This window comes from Zootoca vivipara, chromosome 15 (genome assembly GCF_963506605.1).
Source record: "Zootoca vivipara chromosome 15, rZooViv1.1, whole genome shotgun sequence".
Lineage (NCBI taxonomy): Eukaryota > Metazoa > Chordata > Lepidosauria > Squamata > Lacertidae > Zootoca > Zootoca vivipara.
Window position 1 is genome coordinate 15,200,962 of NC_083290.1, and position 20,935 is coordinate 15,221,896.

General features: G+C 44.0%; 1 protein-coding gene across 2 annotated transcripts; it reads right to left on the bottom strand.

Annotated features, from left to right (window-relative positions):
* Window positions 1-1,215: 1,215 nt before the first annotated feature.
* KCTD7 (potassium channel tetramerization domain containing 7) lies at window positions 1,216-20,927 on the bottom strand. Of its 2 annotated transcripts, none has more exons than XM_035139236.2 (5): window positions 20,769-20,927; window positions 15,624-15,804; window positions 6,758-6,927; window positions 3,896-4,074; window positions 1,216-3,519 (listed from the first exon to the last, which is right to left on the bottom strand). In XM_035139236.2, exons 2-5 carry the CDS (start codon window positions 15,753-15,755, stop codon window positions 3,143-3,145), a joined length of 858 nt encoding a protein of 285 aa, XP_034995127.2. In that variant the 5' UTR covers window positions 15,756-15,804; window positions 20,769-20,927; the 3' UTR covers window positions 1,216-3,142. The 2 variants fall into 2 exon arrangements, with proteins under 2 accessions (XP_034995127.2, XP_060124528.1); XM_060268545.1 differs by lacking the exon at window positions 20,769-20,927 and adding an exon at window positions 16,523-16,655.
* Between the last annotated feature and the right edge of the window lie 8 nt (window positions 20,928-20,935).

The following is a 20,935-nucleotide window of genomic DNA, read 5'->3' on the forward strand; positions in this document are numbered from 1 at the left end:
CGCTCGCCCTGAGCACGTGACGGAGGCTGACAGAGGGGCGGGGCGGGGCGGGACCGAGGGAGGAACTTCATGGACGCTGTAGAGATACGGAAGTTTGTAGAGGTGTAGGTAGCCCTCGCTTCCGGGTCCCCGTGTGGATGGCCCGCGGCTTAATGCGCAGAAGAAGCACCACTCGTGTGCACGTGTGCAGTCATGACGAGCACGAGAGCATTTTTGCCTCTTCGCGAAGCCAACTGTGTTGGTGCATGTCTCAAACCCCAAACGGAGGGATGAGCGAGTGGGAAAAGTTCCCCATTCCTGATATAGATTTGTTTTTTTTAAGTAATGAAAGTCGGGGGGGGGGGGTATTTGGGAGTTGTTTTTACAACTTCATAGCTGCCAAGTTTTCCCTTTTCTCGCGAGGAAGCCTATTCAGCATAAGGGAATTTCCCCTAAAAAAAGGGAGAACTTGGCAGCTATGAAACACACATTGAAAAATAGATAGTGCTGAGAATAGGGGATGCTGTAAATTGTTCTGCACACCATCCTACACACCTATGCAGCTAAAAGGTAGTTTTGTTGTCTATTTTTTAAAGTTTGTACCCCCTCACCCTGTCTATTATTATTATTAACCATTAATATGCCACCCATCTGTTTTGGCATGCACAAGGGGTAGGAATCATTGTGTCCTTTCATACTGTTGGACTCCAAGCCCCATCAAGCAGCAGTGGTGTAGTGGTTAGTGTCAGGCTAGGACATGGGAGACCTGGGTTCAAATCCCTGTTCAGCCCTATCTCAGCCCTCACAAAGTTGTTGTGAAGATAAAATGGGAAGTGGGGGGAACAATATACTCCACCTTGAGCTCCTTGGAAGCAATGGTGGGATATAAAATGTAAAGTAATTACCGGTATTATACCAACATTGCCAGTTACCAGGAATGGTGACAGTGTCTGTCATTTGGAGAGCATCATGTTGGCTGGCTGCCAGAACTATTTTAAGAGCTACAGCTTAAAGAACTGATACCTGAGCGTGCTTTTTTTCCTCCTCCCTACCTGTCCCTTTTTCCTCATCTTTCATTGCTTTTTTTAGGTTGTAAACCTGAGGACAGAGACTAGCTTGCTGTTGTTTTTTGAAGCTATTCCGGCAGAAAATAAAAGTGGTAGGGGGTCTCCTAAAGGGAGGAGCATATTATGATACCCACCCAGCCCTGCTTTTAGTGTTTGGCAGCCTTAAAAAAAGATAATTGTGAGCTCAGTTAGATAGTGACCATAGTGAGATAATTTATTGCACGTTACTGAGACACAACATGTTTCAATACAAAATATGGGCAGTAAAAGGGGAGAGAGGTGAAATAACATATTTGAATGGTTTTATCATTGTAATATCCACTGTTTGAAGACAACACACTCCCACCTTGCAAATCCATTTACATTTCTCATTTTTGCAGAAGGCATTGAAGGTCGTAATGCATAGAGACATCTGGGTAAAATATACTCTTAAAGAAATGTTTTAACAGTCATAATGAATTGCTTGCCAAATTTACTAAAGGAGTATGCTCAGAATCCTTTTTTATCTCCACATAAACGAACACCATCTTATTTGTACCGGGAGGGCAGGGGGAGAGGGATGAGAACAATGCATAGAACCCCAGACTACCTAATCACGTGTCTTCCTGGAAATAATTTCCACTGGGTGGCATTCAACTAAGTTTTACTCAGAGTAGACTCACTGAAATGAATGAACATAAGGTTGAGTCATGCTGGATCAGGCCAAGGGCCCATCTGGTGCAGCATCCTTTTCTCACAGTGGCCAACCAGATGCCTCCTTTGGTAAGCACACAAGCAGGATCCAAGCACAAGAGCCCTCTCCCTTCCTGTGGCTTCCAGCAACTGGTATTCAGAAGCATTACTGCTTCTGACCATGGAGGCAGAGCATAATCACTGTGGCTTTCAGTCATCGATAGCCCTTTCCTCCATGAATTTATCCATTCCTCTTTTAAAACCATCTAAATTGGTGGTCATCACTGCCTCCTGTGGCGGAAAGTTCCGCAGTTTAATCATGTGTTCTTAATTCAACCAGCTTGATTTTAGCCAATAACAGGTCAATCCAATAAAACATCTGGCTGCGATGATCCGACATGCTCCAATTCCCAAAGAAGCATGCCAGCCATCACCAAGTTGAGAAAGTTTCCATGCTAACAATGACTTCTGGCCATGAGATTTGGGGCTGGCTCACTTCATCAAAGTGAGGGAGAAGTTTCTATCCAGGTATAAAAGGTAAAGGGACCCCTGACCATTAGGTCCAGTCGCGACCGACTCTGGGGTTGCACGCTCATCTCGCATAGTCAACAGCTAAAGCACCCAAAGCGAAAAACAGGCACAATTGTCTTTAAATAACAGTTATTTTTGAATTCATTTAAGAATGCAACCTATGCGGTCTGAGCAAGCACCAAGGGGTTAAAAAAACCACCCAACACCTGCCCTTTGGGGTCGGGGGAGTGGAAATAAATTAAATTTCAACACAAACATGTAAAAGAATTAACCAATACAGATGCATAAATAAAGCAGGGATTTAACACAGAGAAAGTTCAGACATTTGTAGAGATAATTCACTTCTGAAACCTCAGCATCTCTGAAAAGTACTTTGTACTTCTGTACTGAAGGTTGGAACAGCAGCAAAAAGTCACATGCCAGCGGAAGTGGTGTAAAAATAAAGTGCTCCTGTGCACTTCCAACGCCAGGTGGCTGCAGAACAGCTAGCTAGGTCTCCAGGGGTGCAGTTGGAAGATTGTGCAACGGTGTGGCGGTGCCCCCTAGGCAAGTGCAGGCAAGTGAGACCAGTGTGGGCCGAAAAAGGCTTGAATTGTGGGTTAGAGCCCTTCCAAAAACCTCAATACACACCAACTGGCATATACCTCTACTGGGACCCTATGTGTCAGCCACAGTAGCATGTGTCCTTCCAGAAGGATTTCTCTTCCTTGAAGCAAGAATCACAGGAGAGACCCCAGTTTGCTGCATAGCTATGAATGGAGGTCACGCTCTCCTGCCAAGATATGACTCCAGCACTCTGTCAGCAGTGCCACCATTTCTCGGAACGCAGGGCAACAAGGCCATGGAGAAGACAGCAAAACCAGCCAGCTAACTCTTCCCACGCCTGGTTGGGCTCACCACCACGTAATCTTGAACTCATAAATGGGGCGCTTGCAGTAGTAGTGGTTGATCAGGTGCTTATCGCAGACCCCAATGCACTGGTGGTCCACCGTGATGCCCCTGCTGGAGAGGTCCGTCACAATGCAGTGGAGGAGGTCGTACACGTCCGCCACGGCCTCCCAGGGCCCAAAGGACACGTCCACCTCACAGTGGTGCTCAAAGAGCTTGCCGTCGCCCTCGCTCCGCTCAAAGCGCAGGGAGTTGAAGAGCGGGCACTCGTAGGGCGTGATGGGCATCTCCTCCTTGAAGACGCAGATCTTCAGCTTGGCAAAGCGGGCCTTCCGCTGCATGGCACGCAGCTTTGCAATCTCCACAATCCGCTCCAGGTGCTCTGAAAAGCAAGGAGGAGAGGTGTGTGAAGAAAAAAACATTGAGAAGATGCGCATTCCTCAAACAGGTGCCTTCAGATGTTTCAGACTTCAACCTTCCACAGCCCCAGCCAGCACAACCAAGCTCCTTTCGGACCAAGTATTATATATGGCTATGCTGGCTGCAGGTGATGGGAGTTGCAGTCAGGGGCAGACCTTGGAAATATGCCACCCTGTGCCATTTGACACCCTTGCAGCACCTGGTGCAACCACACCACTTGCACTGCTCTAAATCTGCCTCTGTTGCAGTTTAAAACATTGGGAGGGCACCTTTCAAAAGCACTTCTGGCTGCTGCAAGACACACCCACAAGCTGCCTACCCCCACCTGTTCAATTTACCTTTGTAATATGGCATCAAGCCCAGGAAAGCCTGCCGGACTTTTTCTCCTTTGAGGGGCTGGAGATCCTCAAGAAGGTCTAGCAAGGGTCCAATGGAATAATATTGGGCTTCCTTGTAAACTGCCCGCACGCGTTCCCTTGGAGGCAAGTCGCCAGACCGCAGGAAATTGAGCACATCCCTAAAAAAAATAAAAGGCAGAAGGAACTCGAGTACATATACAGGTTGGTTGATGGCTACCCGTTCCCAAAACACACACACCCATCTCCTTTTCATTACATTGCAAGCAACAGTGTTCAAAACTGGGGCTGTAGCTTTCAATAGACTAATCGGTTAGATCAGCGTTTGCCAAACTGTAGTACTCTTACCTCCGGAAATACGCAAAAGGGCTCAAAGGATACAGGGCAGATTTTACTTTATCATACTCAAACCTTATTTTATATAAATACTATATATTGCATTTGCTCGAGACTAGATAATATAATGTTATTAAAGCTACCCCAGAATTATCGTCACCCAAGAAACTCCAACTGGCCCAAGCAACTCAAGCAGATGTTTAGATCCAACATGTTTCAATGAAGCAGCCATATACCACAGGGGATTCTGGGATGCACATGGTGGAACAAATGCTGCAGGCCTTTGGGGGAAATTCTCTCAAGGGGAATCATACTGTCTTCATGTTTGTCAAGATAACACCACACATGTGTCCCAGAGTTTTCAGCCATTTCTATTTTAAAAGTCGGGATATAGGAACAAAACAAGATGGGATCTATTTGTAGGGTTGCCATATTTCAAAAAATGAAAATCCAGACACAAAAGTTGTTGAGTTTTTTAAGAAAAATCTAAAAAACAAAAAACAACCCAAAACCACCATGAAGTTTTAAGCTATTTTAAAGGGAATTCAGCTAAATCTACACTTCTGACAGGGCTTCCCATACGTCTGGATTTTCCCGGACATTTCAGCTATTTCCACTCAGATACTGTTTCCGAGGGCTGAATCCCAGCTATGTCCGGGAAATTCCAGATGTATGGCAGCACTAATTTAAGTAGCTGACTTTGCAAGGTCAGGATATTACACATTTATTCTGAAACAGGAAGGTCAGCATTCCAAGGGCTGAAGAACCTTTTAATATCCTGTTTCCAGAGGCAAAAGCAGTACAGTCACTTTGACTAATCAATCCTATTAGTGACCACATGCAGCACAAACAAAGGGCATCTGTTACTTGCCATCTAACCCTGTCCAGCGCTCAAAGTCAGGGCATGAGACGGAAAATCCAAAGGGTGCCCCATCCCATTCCAACCATCTCTTGAGCTGAAGCTCTTATGCAGTTTCCATTCATATTATTATTATTGTATTGGCCTGAAAACAAGCCTCACCTTCCCCCCAAATTCTGACCATGAAAAGTACAGCTTATATTCGCAACCTTACGGTATGCAGCCAGGAGCAAACAGCGCCAGGAGCGCAGCAAAACGGTGCCCGCCCCGCACATAGTCCCCTGTCCTCCCCGAAGGCAGGGAAGGGAGAGAGCGAGAAAGGGGAAAGGCAGTTGGCAACGCAACACACACCGTATGCAGCCAAGAGCAGCGAGGAATGGGGCAGCTTATATTCAGGTATTTATTCTTTTCTTTCCCCCCCCCTCCAATTTTAAAGGTGCAGCTTATATTCGGGTGCGGCTTATATTCAGGCCAATACGGTATTATTGATTAAACCTATTAGTCACTTTTTTACAAAAGCAACTCAAAGTGATTTTCAGGAAGATTTAAATACCGGTAGCACTTACATCAAAACTAGCATTAAACAAAACAGATAAAAGAGACTTAAAGCAAATTTGCATTTTTAAAAGGCAAGATTAAGTCATCCCACCCACTCAAGAGAGCCAGTGTAGTGTCCTTTTTTTCAGAGTGTCAGACTAGGACCAAGAGACCGGGGTTCAAATCTGCACTCAGCCATGAAGTTCACTGGTTGTGTCCTTGGGCCATTGTCTGCCTGTCAGCCTAACCTACTTCGCAGGGTTGTTGTAGGGGATTAAATGAGGCGGGATGAGAACCACGTGCATCACCCTGGACTCCTTGGAGAAAAAGGTGGGGTTTAAGTTTAATAAAGTAATAAAGAGGCCACAGATAATTAAAAGCCAAAGGCCTGACAGAAAAGAAGTGTTTTTGCCTGGTGCCTAAAAATATGTAATGATGGTGCCAGGCAAGCCCCCCCTGTGTACAATATTCCACAAATGTGGATCAAGCACAGAAAAGGCCCATTGCAACACTGCTACCCTCTGGACCTCCCTACCACCCAAAAATGCACTCAAAATCCACCACTTCCAGGAATATAATATATACCTCCAACCTCAGGAATATGTCAGGGAGACCTGGTCCAGCCTGACATTTTGACCACAAACAGCTTCACCAACGTTGTGCTCCAAAACAATTACCCCCAGTTCTTGGAATAACAGCATCATAGACTTGTAAAGTTAGAAGAGACTGCAAAGGTCATCTGCTCCAACCCACTGCAGCAAAGGAATCACAGCGAAAGAATCTCTGACAGTCATCCAACCAATCTCTGCTTAAAAACTCCAAATGAAGGAGTCTACCACCTTCTGAGAGAGTCTGTTCCACTGTTGAACAGCTCTTCCCATCAGAAGGTTCTTTCTCATGTTTAGTTGCAATCTCCTTTCTTGGAATTCTAGATGCCACCTTGCCAGCTGCTGTTCTTTGGCCGCCTAGAGCAGTTCCCATCACCCCTATGGGAACATGAGTGTGAAGGTAGAAGGGGCATACAGATCACGCTACCTCCAAGGGACAGAGGAACCCGCCTTGCTCCTGGAGCTTTTGTAGCTAAGGGAGTGCCGCAGGCAAATAAGACATACCCAAAGAACTTCCCATCTCGGTCAATAAAGTATCTCCCCTCTGCATCTGTTGGGATGTAGTGTCGGCCACTGAACATAGCCGAGAGCATTGTGTCTTCGTAGCGCCGTAGTGTTGACAACCTGGTAGTAAAATAAGCTCCTCCAACATTCAGTGGAACCACTTCAGGGAACTGGAAGAAACAATTTTTGTCGAAATTCAGCACATAGGTCGGCATTCAAGTAGCATTTTCCATCAGTTGAAAAAATTACACTTGCCCAATAAAACTTCCCCATCTTCCCCCTGCACATGCCCCACATCCTACCCAGATCTACCCCCCAGAACAGATTTAGGGGGTATGCAGTTCCTTGCAGTGATGGATCAAGTTAATTCATGCTGCATGGAATACAAATAAGCCAGTGTGGAGAAAGTGGATGAACATTTTTCTCCCTCTTCTTATACTTTTTATTTTATTGCATCTGCATCCCAAATTTTGCTCCAAGGAGCTCAAGGTGCCATACATAGTTTTCCTCCTCTCCATTTTATCCTCACAACAACCCTGTGAGGTAGGTTAAACTGAGAGGTAGTGACTGCCCCTAAAGTCACCCAGTGTGAGATCTTCATGGACAAGTGGGGATTTGTTTTTTTTTTTTTTTCAAAATTTTTTATTCTTTTTAACATTAATAAAGTAACAATACAATAACAAAAACAGGTAGAAGAATACATATACACACAAATACAAAACAGAAAAAAGGAAAAAGAAAAGAAAAATATCACAATTCTAAATCTTTATTCTAATCTTCTTACTACGACTTCCTCTGCTCCCTACTCGCTGCGATTCACTATTAATCACATATAGCAATTCTAGCTCATTATCCATTTCTAAGGTTACTATATCTCACTCCTCTTTTCTAATATTCTGTAAATATATTCGTCCTCTATCTTTCTTCACTTTACTTTCATACTACGCTGCAATTCCTAGTAACATTCAAAAATCCCTATCTTCTTAATCAATTACAATACTATATTTCTTCAAATAACTCTTAAAACTTGACCATTCTTCTTCTGTCGCTTTCTCCCCCTGGTCACGGAGTCTTCCGGTCAGATCAGCCAGTTCCATATAGTCCAACATTTTCATTTGCCATTCTTCCACTGAAGGTATCTCCTGTGTCTTCCACTTCTGTGCTATCAGCATTCTCGCTGCTGTTGTGGCATACAAAAAAACCGTAACCTCTTTCTTTGGTATCTCCCCCCCCAAAATCCCCAACAAAAAGGCCTCTGGTTTCTTAATGAACGTATTTTTAAACATTTTCTTTAATTCGTTATAAATCTTATCCCAGAAGTCTTTTACCTTGGGGCAAGTCCACCACATATGATAAAACGTCCCTTCTCTTTCTTTACATTTCCAACACTTATTATCATGTGTGTGGTACATCTTTGCTAACTTAACTGGGGTCAGATACCATCTGTACATCATCTTCAACATATTTTCTTTCAAAGCATTACATGCTGTGAATTTTATAGATTTTTTCCACATTTTTTCCCAGTCCTGTATCATTATATTATGTCCAACATCTTTGGCCCACTCTATCATTACTGACTTTGTTTGTTCGTCCTTCGTTTGCCACTCCAGCAGTAAATTATACATCTTAGATAAATTTTTAGTTTTCGAGTTTAACAACAATGTTTCCAACTTGGATTCTTCTTTTTGAAAACCTACTTTTTGGTCCATTTTAAACACTTCATTGATTTGATGATACTGTAACCAATCAGATAGTACATCTTTCAACTGGTCATATGGTTTAAGTTTGTATTGTTCACCTTCCTGTACTAAAATATCCTTATATCTTGGCCATCTGGCTTCCATATTACGCCTTTTAAAGGCTTTAGCCTCCAGTGGTGAAACCCACCTGGGTGTTTTACTCTCTAATAAATCCTTATACCTCAACCAAACATTTAACAATGATTTCCTGATTATATGGGTCTTGAAACCTTTATACACCTTTGCTTTGTCATACCATAAATATGCATGCCATCCATACACATTATCAAAGCCTTCCAGGTCTAATACATCCGTGTTTTCTAGCAAAAACCATTCCTTCATCCAACATAAAGCCGCAGCTTCAAAGTATAATTTCAAATCTGGCAAAGAGAAGCCCCCCCTTTCTTTAGTGTCTGTTAAAATCTTAAACTTAATTCTGGGTTTTTTCCCCTGCCAGATAAATTTCGATAACATCTTCTGCCATTCCTTGAAGCATTTCACATTATCAATTATAGGTAAGACTTGGAATAAAAACAACATCCTTGGCAATACATTCATCTTAATAACTGAGATTCTACCTAACAATGACAGTTTTAAACTAGACCATGTTTCAAGATCCCTTTTTATCTCATTCCACATCTTCTCATAATTATCTTTATACAAATTCAAATTCTTTGCTGTCATGTTTACCCCCAGGTACTTCACCTTTTTTACAAAGTTCAAGCCAGTGGCCTCTTGTATCTTATTTCTTTCCTCTAACGTCAGATTTTTTTCTAAAACCTTCGTTTTAGCCTTGTTCAATTTAAACCCCGCAACATGTCCAAACTCCTGAATTATTTCCAGCGCTTTAACTACGCTGGTTTCTGGGTCCTCTAAAGTAAGCACTAAATCATCCGCAAAGGCTTTTAATTTGTATTGCTTTGACCCCACCACTACTCCTCTAATCTCTTCTTCCCTTCTAATCATGTTCAGCAGCACCTCCAGGACCGTTATGAATAGCAGTGGGGAGAGCGGGCACCCTTGTCTAGTTCCTTTTTCAATTCTAATTTCCTCCGCCACCACATTGTTGACTATAATTTTCGCTTTTTGCTCATAATATAATGCATTCAGGCCATTCATAAAACCTGAACCCACACCCATACCTTCCATATTTTTCTTCATAAAATCCCATGAAATATTATCGAAGGCCTTCTCTGCATCTATAAACATCAAGATCGCATGTGTATTCTTTTTAGTCTGCAGAAACTCTAATATATCTACAATGTTCCGTATATTATCCTTCATATGCCTTGTTGGTAAAAAACCCGCTTGATCATGGTGTATCAAGTCCTTAAGGATTCTTTTCAATCTCGATGCCATAATGTTCGCAAAAATTTTGTAATCCACATTTAATAAGGAAATGGGACGGTAATTCTTAACTTGAGTTCTGTCCGCCCCTTCCTTTGGCAACAATGTGATGAAGGCGTCTTTCCACGACTCTGGTGCCCGATCCCCTTCCAATATTTTGTTGCATACTTCCATCAAAGGCTGTATTAGCCAGTCCTTTAAAGTCTTATAGTATTTTGCAGTAAGTCCGTCTGGTCCTGGTGCTTTGCCCAGTTGCATTTGGTTGATTGCTGTTTCGATTTCATTCCTTGTTATCCTGCTGTTAAGTATGATTTTATTTTGAGGTGAGATTTTTTGTAATCCATATTTTATCACAAATTGATCCAATTCTCCCAAATCTACTTTATCTTTCTTATATAATTCTTTATAATATTTCTGAAAACATTTCCTAATTTCTGCAGGTTTCTCTATTATCTTTTCCTCCTGTATTATCTTGCTTATTGTGCTTTGCTTTAGTCTCTTTTTCATTTGCCATGCCAACAATCTTCCACACTTATTTGCTGATTCAAAGGTTCTTTGCCTCATCATCTTTACCTTCCACTCAATTTCCAGATTTATTAATTGAGAGTACTGTGTCTGTAACGCCTTTATCTCTTTTTGTATCTGTAGATTTTTTGGCTTAGCTCTTAATTTCTTCTCTTCTTCTATTAATCTGTTTAATATACTCTCTTTCTTTGCCTCTTGGGTTTTCCTTATTAATGTATTTTGTTGAATTAAAAAACCTCTCATCACCGCCTTGCTGGCATCCCATGTAACCCTTATGTCCATTTCATTATTTAAATTTAGTTCAAAATAGTCTTTAAGGGTTTTCTGAGCTTTTTGTACTATCTGTTCATTCCTTAATAGGGCATCATTCATTCTCCATCTAAACGAACCCTGCAGAAATAATTTCAGTTCCATTAAAACTGCATTATGATCAGAAAATGTCTTTGGGCAGATTTCCACCTTTATTATTTTGGGAGATAAATCCCTTGTGGTCCAAATATAGTCCAATCTGGAACCTGTTTGATGCACATCTGAGAAATACGTAAACTCTTTTTCTAATGGGTTTTTCAACCTCCATGTGTCTATCATATCAAAATTGTCTACCAACTCAAAAAAAGTCTTGGGGAGTCTGCCTTCATTTGTTATTCTTTGTCTTTGTGACCTATCCATCAACGTAGATACAACCCCATTAAAATCTCCCATCAAGATTATTTTGTAATCCAAATAGTCCAGCAGTCTTTCATGCAACTTTTGGAAGAAATCATATTTAGCATCATTCGGGGCATAAATTCCAACAACCAAAAATTTTTCGCCTTGCGCTTTTATTTCCACCGCAACATATCTTCCTTCATCATCTTTAAATAACAACTTGGCTTCCAATTTGTCCTTGACATAAATCACTACTCCTCTTTTCTTAACTCTGTCCGATGATATAAAATCATTTCCCAGGTTTTTATTTTGCAAAATTTTTCTATGAGATCTTGTCACATGCGTTTCCTGTAGACATATCACATCTAAATTCTGTTTTCTTAACACGTGGTAGATTTGATTTCTTTTCACCTTAGAATTAAAACCGTGGACATTCCATGTAAGTATTCTCAACGCCATCATGACTGCTTAGTTTGGAAATAATGAAAATGGTGCTGCTCCTGGTCCCGCTCCTCCCAGCAGATTCGGGTCGAAAAGGGGTGGTGGTTTCACCTGTGGGTCTGTATCTGACTCTTTTTCTCTCTCAAAGTCTGTTGCGTTTTGCTCTAGAAATCTTAACTTGTCTTCCACTGATTTAATCCACACTTTCTTCTGTTGAAATTTAAAGAAAATTCCCTCCGGAAATTCCCAGCGAAAAAGAATGCCTTTCTTTGTCAAAAGGTTCGTTAAATCCGTGTATCTCTCCCTGAGCGACAGGAAGAATTTCGGGATATCCTTAAAAAGGATGACCTGTTTTCCTTTCACCTTTAACTTTCTCTGGTAATGTAGACCCAAAATTTTGTCTCTCTGCTCCTTTGTCTGGAAAACCACCATACAGTCACTAGTGAATTGGGAATCTTTCTTCTTAGATTTTGCTCCAAATCTGTATGCCTTTACAATTGTTGGTTCTAATTCCTCTCTTGTTAAATTCCAGGCCGTCGTGAATTCCTGAATTAGAGTAGCTTTTAAATCTTCTTTTTCTATCTCCGGAAAATTCCTTATCCTCAGGTTCATCTGTCTCTCCCTTAACTGTAAAAACGCAATTTGCACCTGCGTTTAGTATTGCTGGCTTTCCAAATCTTGCACTCTTATGTTTTCCAAATGTGCCACTCTAGTTTCCACTCCTGCCACTTCCGTCTTTACCTGTTGAACGTCTTGTTTCAAAGTGCCAATCTTCTCTTTTAATTCCTTAAATTCCTCTGTATGTTTATCTTGTGTCTCTTGTAATTTATCCTGCCCCTCCTTAAGGGAACCTAGCAATTTAAGCACCTCATCTTCAAAGGTTGGCGAAATCGATGTTTTCCTCCTTGGTCTGCCTCCTGGACCTGGACCCGGCCCCTCGCCTGCCATACCAGCCTGCAGCTATACGGTCACTAAAGAGTTAATCAAGCTTTCTCTCCTATACAGCGGCTTCCCACAGTTGAAGAGTCGTTTTGCTTACTTGCTTGCAAGCTTGGAATTTCAAGTTCACCGCTTTCTCACTGTCTCAGCCGGCTGCAGCTGCGAAACACACCAATTCCACCAATCCCCAGTAATGGAAACTTTCGTACTGCCAAAACAACTTAAGATATAGTCCACAGGCAAGAAGAAAGCAGATTACCTTCACAGACCACAAGAAATCAAAAGGCGTTGCCAATTGTCTTTATACTTAAAAGTCTAAAGTATCTTTTCTCAAGAGCCCAGGCTGTTGCAGAGTCACTTTATCTCCCGTTAGAAACACTGTTACCAATACTGTGTTTTACTCCATTTCCTTACGTCGTTCAAAGCATCTGACGATCTGATCCGGTCTCTCCCTCCCAGGGTGGGATGCGGCTTCTCTTTTACTGACTTTACCGGGCAAAATTAGTCTCTATCTCCCCCCCCCCACTGCCCTATTGCGGGAGGGGGACCCGAGGGTGGGATTTTGCTATTAAAAAGTCCAAAGAGCTTGGTTATTGCAGCAATTCTTACTTGCTTCCGTTATTAGCGCAGCAAGAAGGGGGGAGCGACCTCCATTTTAACTCCTCCCCGCAAATCGAATAATTGTCCAAATTATCCAGGCTCTAATTGAATTTACTCACGGAGTACAAATTAATCCATTCAGCCTTGTTTTGGTTGGAGAACTTGATCGCTTGAAGATCTGTCGGACTTGCGGCTACGCGCTCCGGGGATAGCGAAAGTGCTTCGATGGCGCCCTAGTCTTCAACCTCGCCCGCTCTCAGCGACCCTTACTAGGGTCTACCGGGGAGTAAGGGAGACGTCCAGACACCTGCCGAATCCTGCCCTCATAACGCTCAATATGAGGCTTGTATGGAAACCCGCATCGCCGTTGCCGCGGTTTCCTTGCCCCCAGAGTGCCGGAGGTTCCCGCAACTGGGAAACTCCCGTCCGACCAGCTCCGCGATCAAGCGGAAGTCCGACAAGTGGGGATTTGAACCCTGGTCTCCAAGGTTCTAGTCGGAGACCTTAACCACTACACCATGCTGGCTCTCAGAATACTAGAACCTGATTGGGTAATCTTAGGAAACTGAAGGGTGAGATTCAGGGCAGGCAAAAAGAGGACTTTGTCACACACTGCGGAACTCCCTGCTGCAAGATATGGGCAATGGCCACCAGCTTAGAGGGCTTTAAAAGGGGACTAGACAAATTTGAGAAGAGGGAAGTGGTCTATCATTGGCTATATTTTATTTCTTTAAGAGAGTGTATTTTCTTCCTAATTATTAATCTATTTACAAAATAAAATAACATGAGTAAAACAGTAAAATCAGTTAAGAACAATAAAAAAAGATGAACACAGGGCAGATAAAAACAAGGGAACGGCTGTTAACTTATTATAGTATGAAAACTTTAATAAATTTTTAAAAAACAAAAACAAGGGGACAGTTTAAGTATGTGCTCTGTGAATGGCATTTTTTTATCTGTTCTGAATCTTCCACCCTTCAGTTTCATTGGACGTCCACGAGTTCTAGTGTTATCTGAGAGAGGCAGAAAAACTTTTCTCTATCCACTTTCCCCATGCCATGCGTAATTTTATAAACTTCCACTGTATCACCTCTTTTCTCTAAACTAAAGAGTCTCAAACGCTGCACTCTTTCTTCATACTGACACATCATCAACTGCCTGAAGTATCTTACGAGATGCTTCAAGGGGTAGCCCCACACAAAGCAGCAATCCAGCCTAAAGCACATGCCTCCAGGTCTGAAATTCCCAGTTGGTGCACCATCTCAGATAGGCCAATGCACCTTGGACTGTCTAGGCATGAAGCACCAAAGCCCAGTGCAGGTTCACTCCCACCCCTATATGGAACACCCAGGCTCAGGATGTCGCTGGGTACCAGTTGCTGGGGAGCAACAGCAGCAGAGAGAGCTGTCACCTTGCCGCCCTGTACATGGTAGGTTTCATGGAGGTGCCTGGTCGGCTACTGCAGAAGGCAGGATGCACAGGGCTAGGTGGACCTTTGGACTGATCCTGCAGGGCTCCTCTTAGGCTCATGTCACTGCTCCAAAATGACTCAGCAGCAGATGACTTTGTGTAGAATGCAGAAGCAGGAGGCAGACTGTGAGGAGACAAGGAAGGGTGGCACTGGCAGAGTCAGAGAGAGGGCAAGAGATCAGTCGCTCTGGGCTGGCACTTGCACCCAGTTCTGCACATCCATCTCCAAGATCAGCTGGAGCTGCAGACTGTAGGGGTTTTCAACTACTCAAGAGTACCAACGGAACTGCAAGCCACCAAGCAAATACAGCTTAGCAGGAGTCAGTAAATCTCCTGTTTTCCCTCAGCTGCAAAAACAGGACAGTCATGTGACGTGCCCAGTGGACTGATATCCGCTCAACTGCTCATTTTGTGCCCAGACTCCACCTGTCACCCCCTAGTTGGCTGTATAGAACATGCTAATGCCAGGAAACCAAACAAGTCTGAATATTCCTAACTTACACTGAGTTTTCTCAGTCTTGAGGCTGGAAAAACCTAAGCAGCCAGGGTATTTAAAATGCTTTTTTAAAAATCAAAGTTGTTTTTAAAGTAATGATTTGTGAATAGCTTCTAGTTCACCCCACCCTTCAAGCTCAGGGTGGGTTACAAAAACAAGAAATCAGTAATACACATTTTTAAAAAAGTAAGTCCATTTAGGGCAGTGGTTCCCAAACTTTATCGGGCCACCCCACACACACACCTTGGTTCCATACACTCAACCATACCATACCCTATAAAAAACATTATTCAGAATAGTGGTTTACACAACCCACTCTGGAAAATAAAAACAGAATAAAATTCAAAACAGTAACAATTACACATTTATTCAAAATCCAATTAACATTATTGAGTTTAATCCAATCAACAAAACTGCTGAACTTGAATAGTCATTTACACCTCCAGCATCCCCCTGCCACCCCCTTGCCAATCCCATCACTCTGCCCAGGGGGTGGTACCACCCACTTTGGGAACCATTGGTTCTGGGGCTTGACCCTGCCCCCACCGCTACAAGCCAGGCTGAAAGCAGAGTATTGTTTCTGAAAGAGGAGAGGTCCATTCCAGCGGCAGCCCCTGAAAACTGAAGCAACCAGGGTGGCAAGAGGCACCAGCTCACTCACCTGCTGAGGCAGGAGGGACAGGGCGTGCTCTGCCTGGGTGGCCGTCGGCGTGGCAGGCTCTTGAGAGTCATCCTCCGCATCCGAACTCGACATGGCATCGCTCACTTTGGTCTGCCCCGTGACTACCACCATCCCTCCGGCTCTTGTAACCAGGTCTGCTGGGCGGGCAGCCGTGGCAAAGCTGGCAGGGAGACAAGGGCCATGTTCATTGGGATGGGAGACCACAGTGGGGGGGGGCTTTCCTTAATAAAGAAAGGCCACTGAGGGGCAGCAGGCACCCAGAGATGCTCCACGCCAACCCTTTACGAGTGTCATTGCTGTTCTGAGGACTGAGTCACAACACTCAGGACTGTTCTATCTGCTACCAGTCAGGAGCACACGCGCACGCTGGGAGGGGATCCAATTTGCACAGCAGCGCCAGGAAACCTCCCTGTCAGCTTTCGCAGCCAGAGAGTCCCTCACTGGAGGAGGCAGCAGCTCTTATTGGCCACCTAACCAGCTCAACCTGCTCTTAGCTGCCCAGGCTGTCATTTTACTTGCTCAAATCTGATTAGCTGCTGGGGACACCTGCCGCTGAGCAGCCATTTGGCAATCCACACATCTGTCAACCAAAGGCACTGTTTGACTGGTTCAGTATGCTCTTAGCCACGCCCCACTAGCCTGTGGTTCCCCAACACCACACTGCCCCTCCAAGCCCCTTTTGAAATGGAGAAAGAAAAGCATTCCTTGCCCGATCCACAGAGTTCCACCAACATTATTAATAGTGGGGAAACTGGGGGTGGGGGGAGGTTTTGGCAGCAGCATAGACATTCAGAATCAAATTAGGCAGATTCAAGCATCCAATTCACACAATACTAATCAGAAAAGGGAGGGGGATTCAATTTTTAAGTTGGTTTAACCTGGGTTCTGACGTGCATGCAGAGATCGCTGAAATTGCTTCTTATAACCATTTCATTTCTCGGTCATCCAGACAAATCCTGACATGTAACGGAGCAGAACATCAGCACTGCAAGCAACTGGCACTGGAATAAGGAGGTTTGCCTGAACGTCTGAAATGAAAGTAAGTCAGCTGGACTGATTGCAAGGGGATCCGTTTGTACTACAGAACGAATTTCCAACCCCTGCACCTCTGGCTGGAGGAGAAACAAACTGGCTATTTTTCTCTCTAGATGGCAAGGAGGGATGAGCATACACGAGAAAATCAGGCAAAGTTACTACATGGACACAAAAAGGCAATCAAAACAGCAGCTCTCAAGGAGTCAGTATGTCACAGGACAGTGAGCTCAAAGCAGCACAATTTTGGGCCAGCAATGTCCCAGAAAAACTCATCCGATTTCATCGCAATGAAATCTATTGATATCTTTCACACTCCACCCCAAAAGGACAATCAGAATAAACCTCTCTGCACTTTGTTGTTGTTGTTGTTGTTGTTGTTGTTGTTGTTGTTGTTGTTGTTGTTGTTGTAGCGATTTCCTCTCATTTCATGTTTCAGCCCCCAAACTGGTAAGCTGCAAAGGTCTGGTGTGCTGCTTCATCGAAACTACTGTTCTAAACTGAGCTTAAAAGACAGTCTCATCTAATTGATTCTATTACGTAGGAAGATGTTCTCCCAATTTACAAATCGCTTACCATTACAGTAGATTACTTCCTCATAATGCCTCAACAAGCAATTTTGTCACCTCTCCACATAGCTGGATAAATCATTTCCTTCAACTGATGTTGGGGGGGTTAGAGTTAGCCTGTTGCAGTGAAAACAAATCTTGTGGCACCTTATGGCAAGAGCTTCCCACAAGAGTTTGTCATATAATAAATGTAAAAAGTATTCAAAATGTCACAGAAGTCATTGTTTTTTTCTGCTACCTGCAAGATTTCCTTGTTGCTGCCCGGTTGAAATAATATTTCAAATGTCAACTTTCAGACAGAAGAACTTAGCAATAAAATTGTTCTTTTTTGATTTAGAAAGACCTTAACCCCTTCATTTTTTAAAAAAAGATGCAAGGGACCACCAGACACAAATCTCCCAGCTACCACTGATTCCATTCTCTTTGTAAGGAGGGGGGAAATATTCAAACCAACCTTCAAGACATCCCAGATGTCTGGCACTGCTTTGAAACTGCAATGCTGACCCTTAGGAATTTGAAATATTTCTTCAGCTCTCATTCTGGCATATTTTGTTTAATGTAATGCAGTCCCAAGAACACAAGAAGCTGTGTCCTTAGATCATTAGCCTCTGAGTGGCCAAAGGGAATATCTGTCAAAACATACTAAATACAGTAAAGGCTCACACAGAATAGCCAGGGGAATAGGTAGGTTCCTCTTAACAGCACAAAAATACAGCAAATTTCAAAGAGGAAGGATTGTAGCTCACCAGCTTGCGAAAGATCCCAGTTTCAATTCTGGAATCTCCAAGAAGGGCTGAGAATCTACGCTGCCTGAAACTGCCAGCACTAAGCTAGAATCAATATAAAGGTTGGCCCACACACTTTTTCCTCCTCTCCATTGTATCTTCACAACAACCCTGTGAGGTAGGTTAGACTGAGATATAGTGACTACTTCAAGGGTCACCCAATAAACTTCATGGCATAGTGGTGATTAGAAGCCTAGTACCGGTATCCCTGATCATAATCCAGCACTCTAACCACTATACAATACTTAGGGCTGCCACACATCTGGACTTTCCCTGACATTACAAAAGTGGCACTTTATTCTGGTGGACCTTAGATTGGTGGCCTCCTAAAAAAACCTCAACAACTTTCAGTGTGTAACTTTCCTACACAGTGGTCTTTAAAGTCGTCTGCTCTGCTGTTGCCCACCACTTGGCCAGTTGCCCTGGTGATGCTATATTGATGTGTATTTTATGTTTGTTATTAAGTTGTTATTAAGTTGTTTTTGGTTGATGTTTTATATTTGTTGTTAGTCGCCCTGAGCCCGGTTTTTAAACTGGGAAGGGCGGGGTATAAATAAAAATTTATTAATTATTATTATTATTATTATATTACTATAGATCAGTCTAAAGTTCTTACATAAAGACAGTGGAGGCTGGTCCATTAGGGCAAATGGGGCAGCACCTCACCATTCTCTGTCTGACCTCATTCAGCCCTGATCTGCCTGTCCTCTTACTTACAACCAGCCCAGGAGGTGGCCTAGCTGGCAGACTCCTCTTCTTCCTTAATCTCAGTGTTGCCCTTGTCAAACTCAGCAGGCAGGGAGGAAGAGAATGGGGACAAAAATAGGATGAGTTGGCCCTGCTTGTTATTGGTTCTGGCAGCACCTACTATTGGGCTCCCTGCCTTCTGCCCCATCAACCCCAGTGGGCACCACCAGCCACTGTTAGTAAAGTTGTCACAAAGGGAATCCACAGTCATTCCATCTGAGTGGGATTAGCAGAAAGGGCTGCTCAAGAGGCTCAACAAAAGTGAAGCAGAGCCGGTTTGGTTTATGGCTCTTTTTTGCTTCAGCCATAAGGGACCAAAGGAGCAACTTTTCTCCCTCCTCTGCTGTCCAGGGGGAGCAGAGTGCAGATCACAACACCAGTCTTGCCCACAGGGTCCTGGACGCAGGTGCACCAATTATATGGATGATGAGAGGCAAGGAGGCTCCAGGCTGTTTTTCAGTTGGGTCTCTCAACAGGTGTGATGTGCCACTGTACTAGACAGACCTGTTGTGTATCAGAGCCACTAAAGTTGTGATTAAGCCACACAACCTGTGCCAGCAGAATAGTCCCTCTATACAAAACTGCATGCATAGGCCAGTGGTTCCCAAACTTATTCTCTCCCCCACCCAACAGACAATTTGAAAACTGCCAACTTGGTTGACGTTGGACTAAAGTTGTGATTAAGCCACACAGCCTGTGCCAGCAGAATAGTCCCTGTATACGCCCCGCAAAACTGCATGCATATAGGCCAGTGGTTCCCAAACTTATTCTCTCCCCCACCCAACAGACAACTTGGTTCACGTTGGACCACGGCAGCTGAAGTTCAAATTCCCATACAGACACAATGCTCTACTGGGCAACATCGGCCAACCACTCTTTCAGCCTACTGTACCTCACTGGGCCCACTGCATGAATAAAATGGAGACAGGCCGCTTTGCCACCTTGAGCTCCTTGAAGGAAAGGTGGGCTATAAATGCAAATAAATAAAATTAAAAAGAAAAAAAAACTCTGCCCAGAGAAACATTCCACACTCGACCCACACTCACAGATCTAAAAGATCAAACTATGTATACAGTATAGCCTCCATTTCTCTGACCTTAGATGATAAAGGGCAGAGAGACCCCACACAAAGAAAAGGGAAGGGCCACAAAATGGACCCACCCTTTCCCAAAACTGGATCCAGGAGATTGTTTTAGATTTTTCCCTGCATTGTTTTTATGCTGGTTTTAATGTGTGTATTTCTTTATTGTGGTTAAGTCGTTTTTAGATACTTTTGTTTTGTTTTGTTTTTAAAAGGGGTTGGAAAGAAAGAAATTTATTTTCCCCCTTTTTTCCCAATGAGCTCAATGCAGTGTATGGGATTTTCTCCTTCATTTAATCCCCACAGCAACCCTGTGAGGCAGGCTAGGCTGAGAGGCAGTGACACTTAAGGTCACCCAGCGGAGCATCATGGCCAAGCAGAGGGGGTTTGAACCCTAGGTCCTGCTCCAACACTCTAACCATGACACCAATAGCCCACACAATATCACTATACCACCCTGGCTGATTATTTGCTTAACTGCAATTCGAATAGTCCTCTAACCACCAGCCATAGTGGCTGGGCTAATGGGAGTTGGAGATCAGTTACATCTGTGGACCCAAGTTTGAGCCAGTGGTGCCAGAAGGTGGTCCAATGGGGAGTGGGGTGGCAAACGCTTCGCCCTCCTTTCTTCTGCCCTCTCTCCACCCACCCATAGTTAATGGGCTTCCTTTCTGGGTCGGACCGGATGCCAAAAAGGGGAGTCACCTGCAGGATCTCCCCCACTTAATAACAGGCAACAAGGCCCCACCCGCAAAAGGGGCGGCGATCTAATATGTACCTCCAGATGGACTCATTTAAAGAGAAGGGGGCGTGACCATCACACCTCGCCCCCTGTCCCCGCCCTCTCCGAAGAAGGGGAGGGGCCATGTTGCCACAGCAACCTCCCCTCCAGCCCCGCCTTCGCGCTCACCTGTCTGGTTTTCCCTCCGTGGGGAAATGATGGCGCTTCACTCCTCCTCTGCGCGTCCCACCTTAAGTATATATATTAATTTTCCCCCTCGACCCCCTCACGCGAGGCCCACCAGCAGCTCCACAGTGCCTGTCAGCTTCGCGCCTGTCAGCTTGTGCGCATGCGTG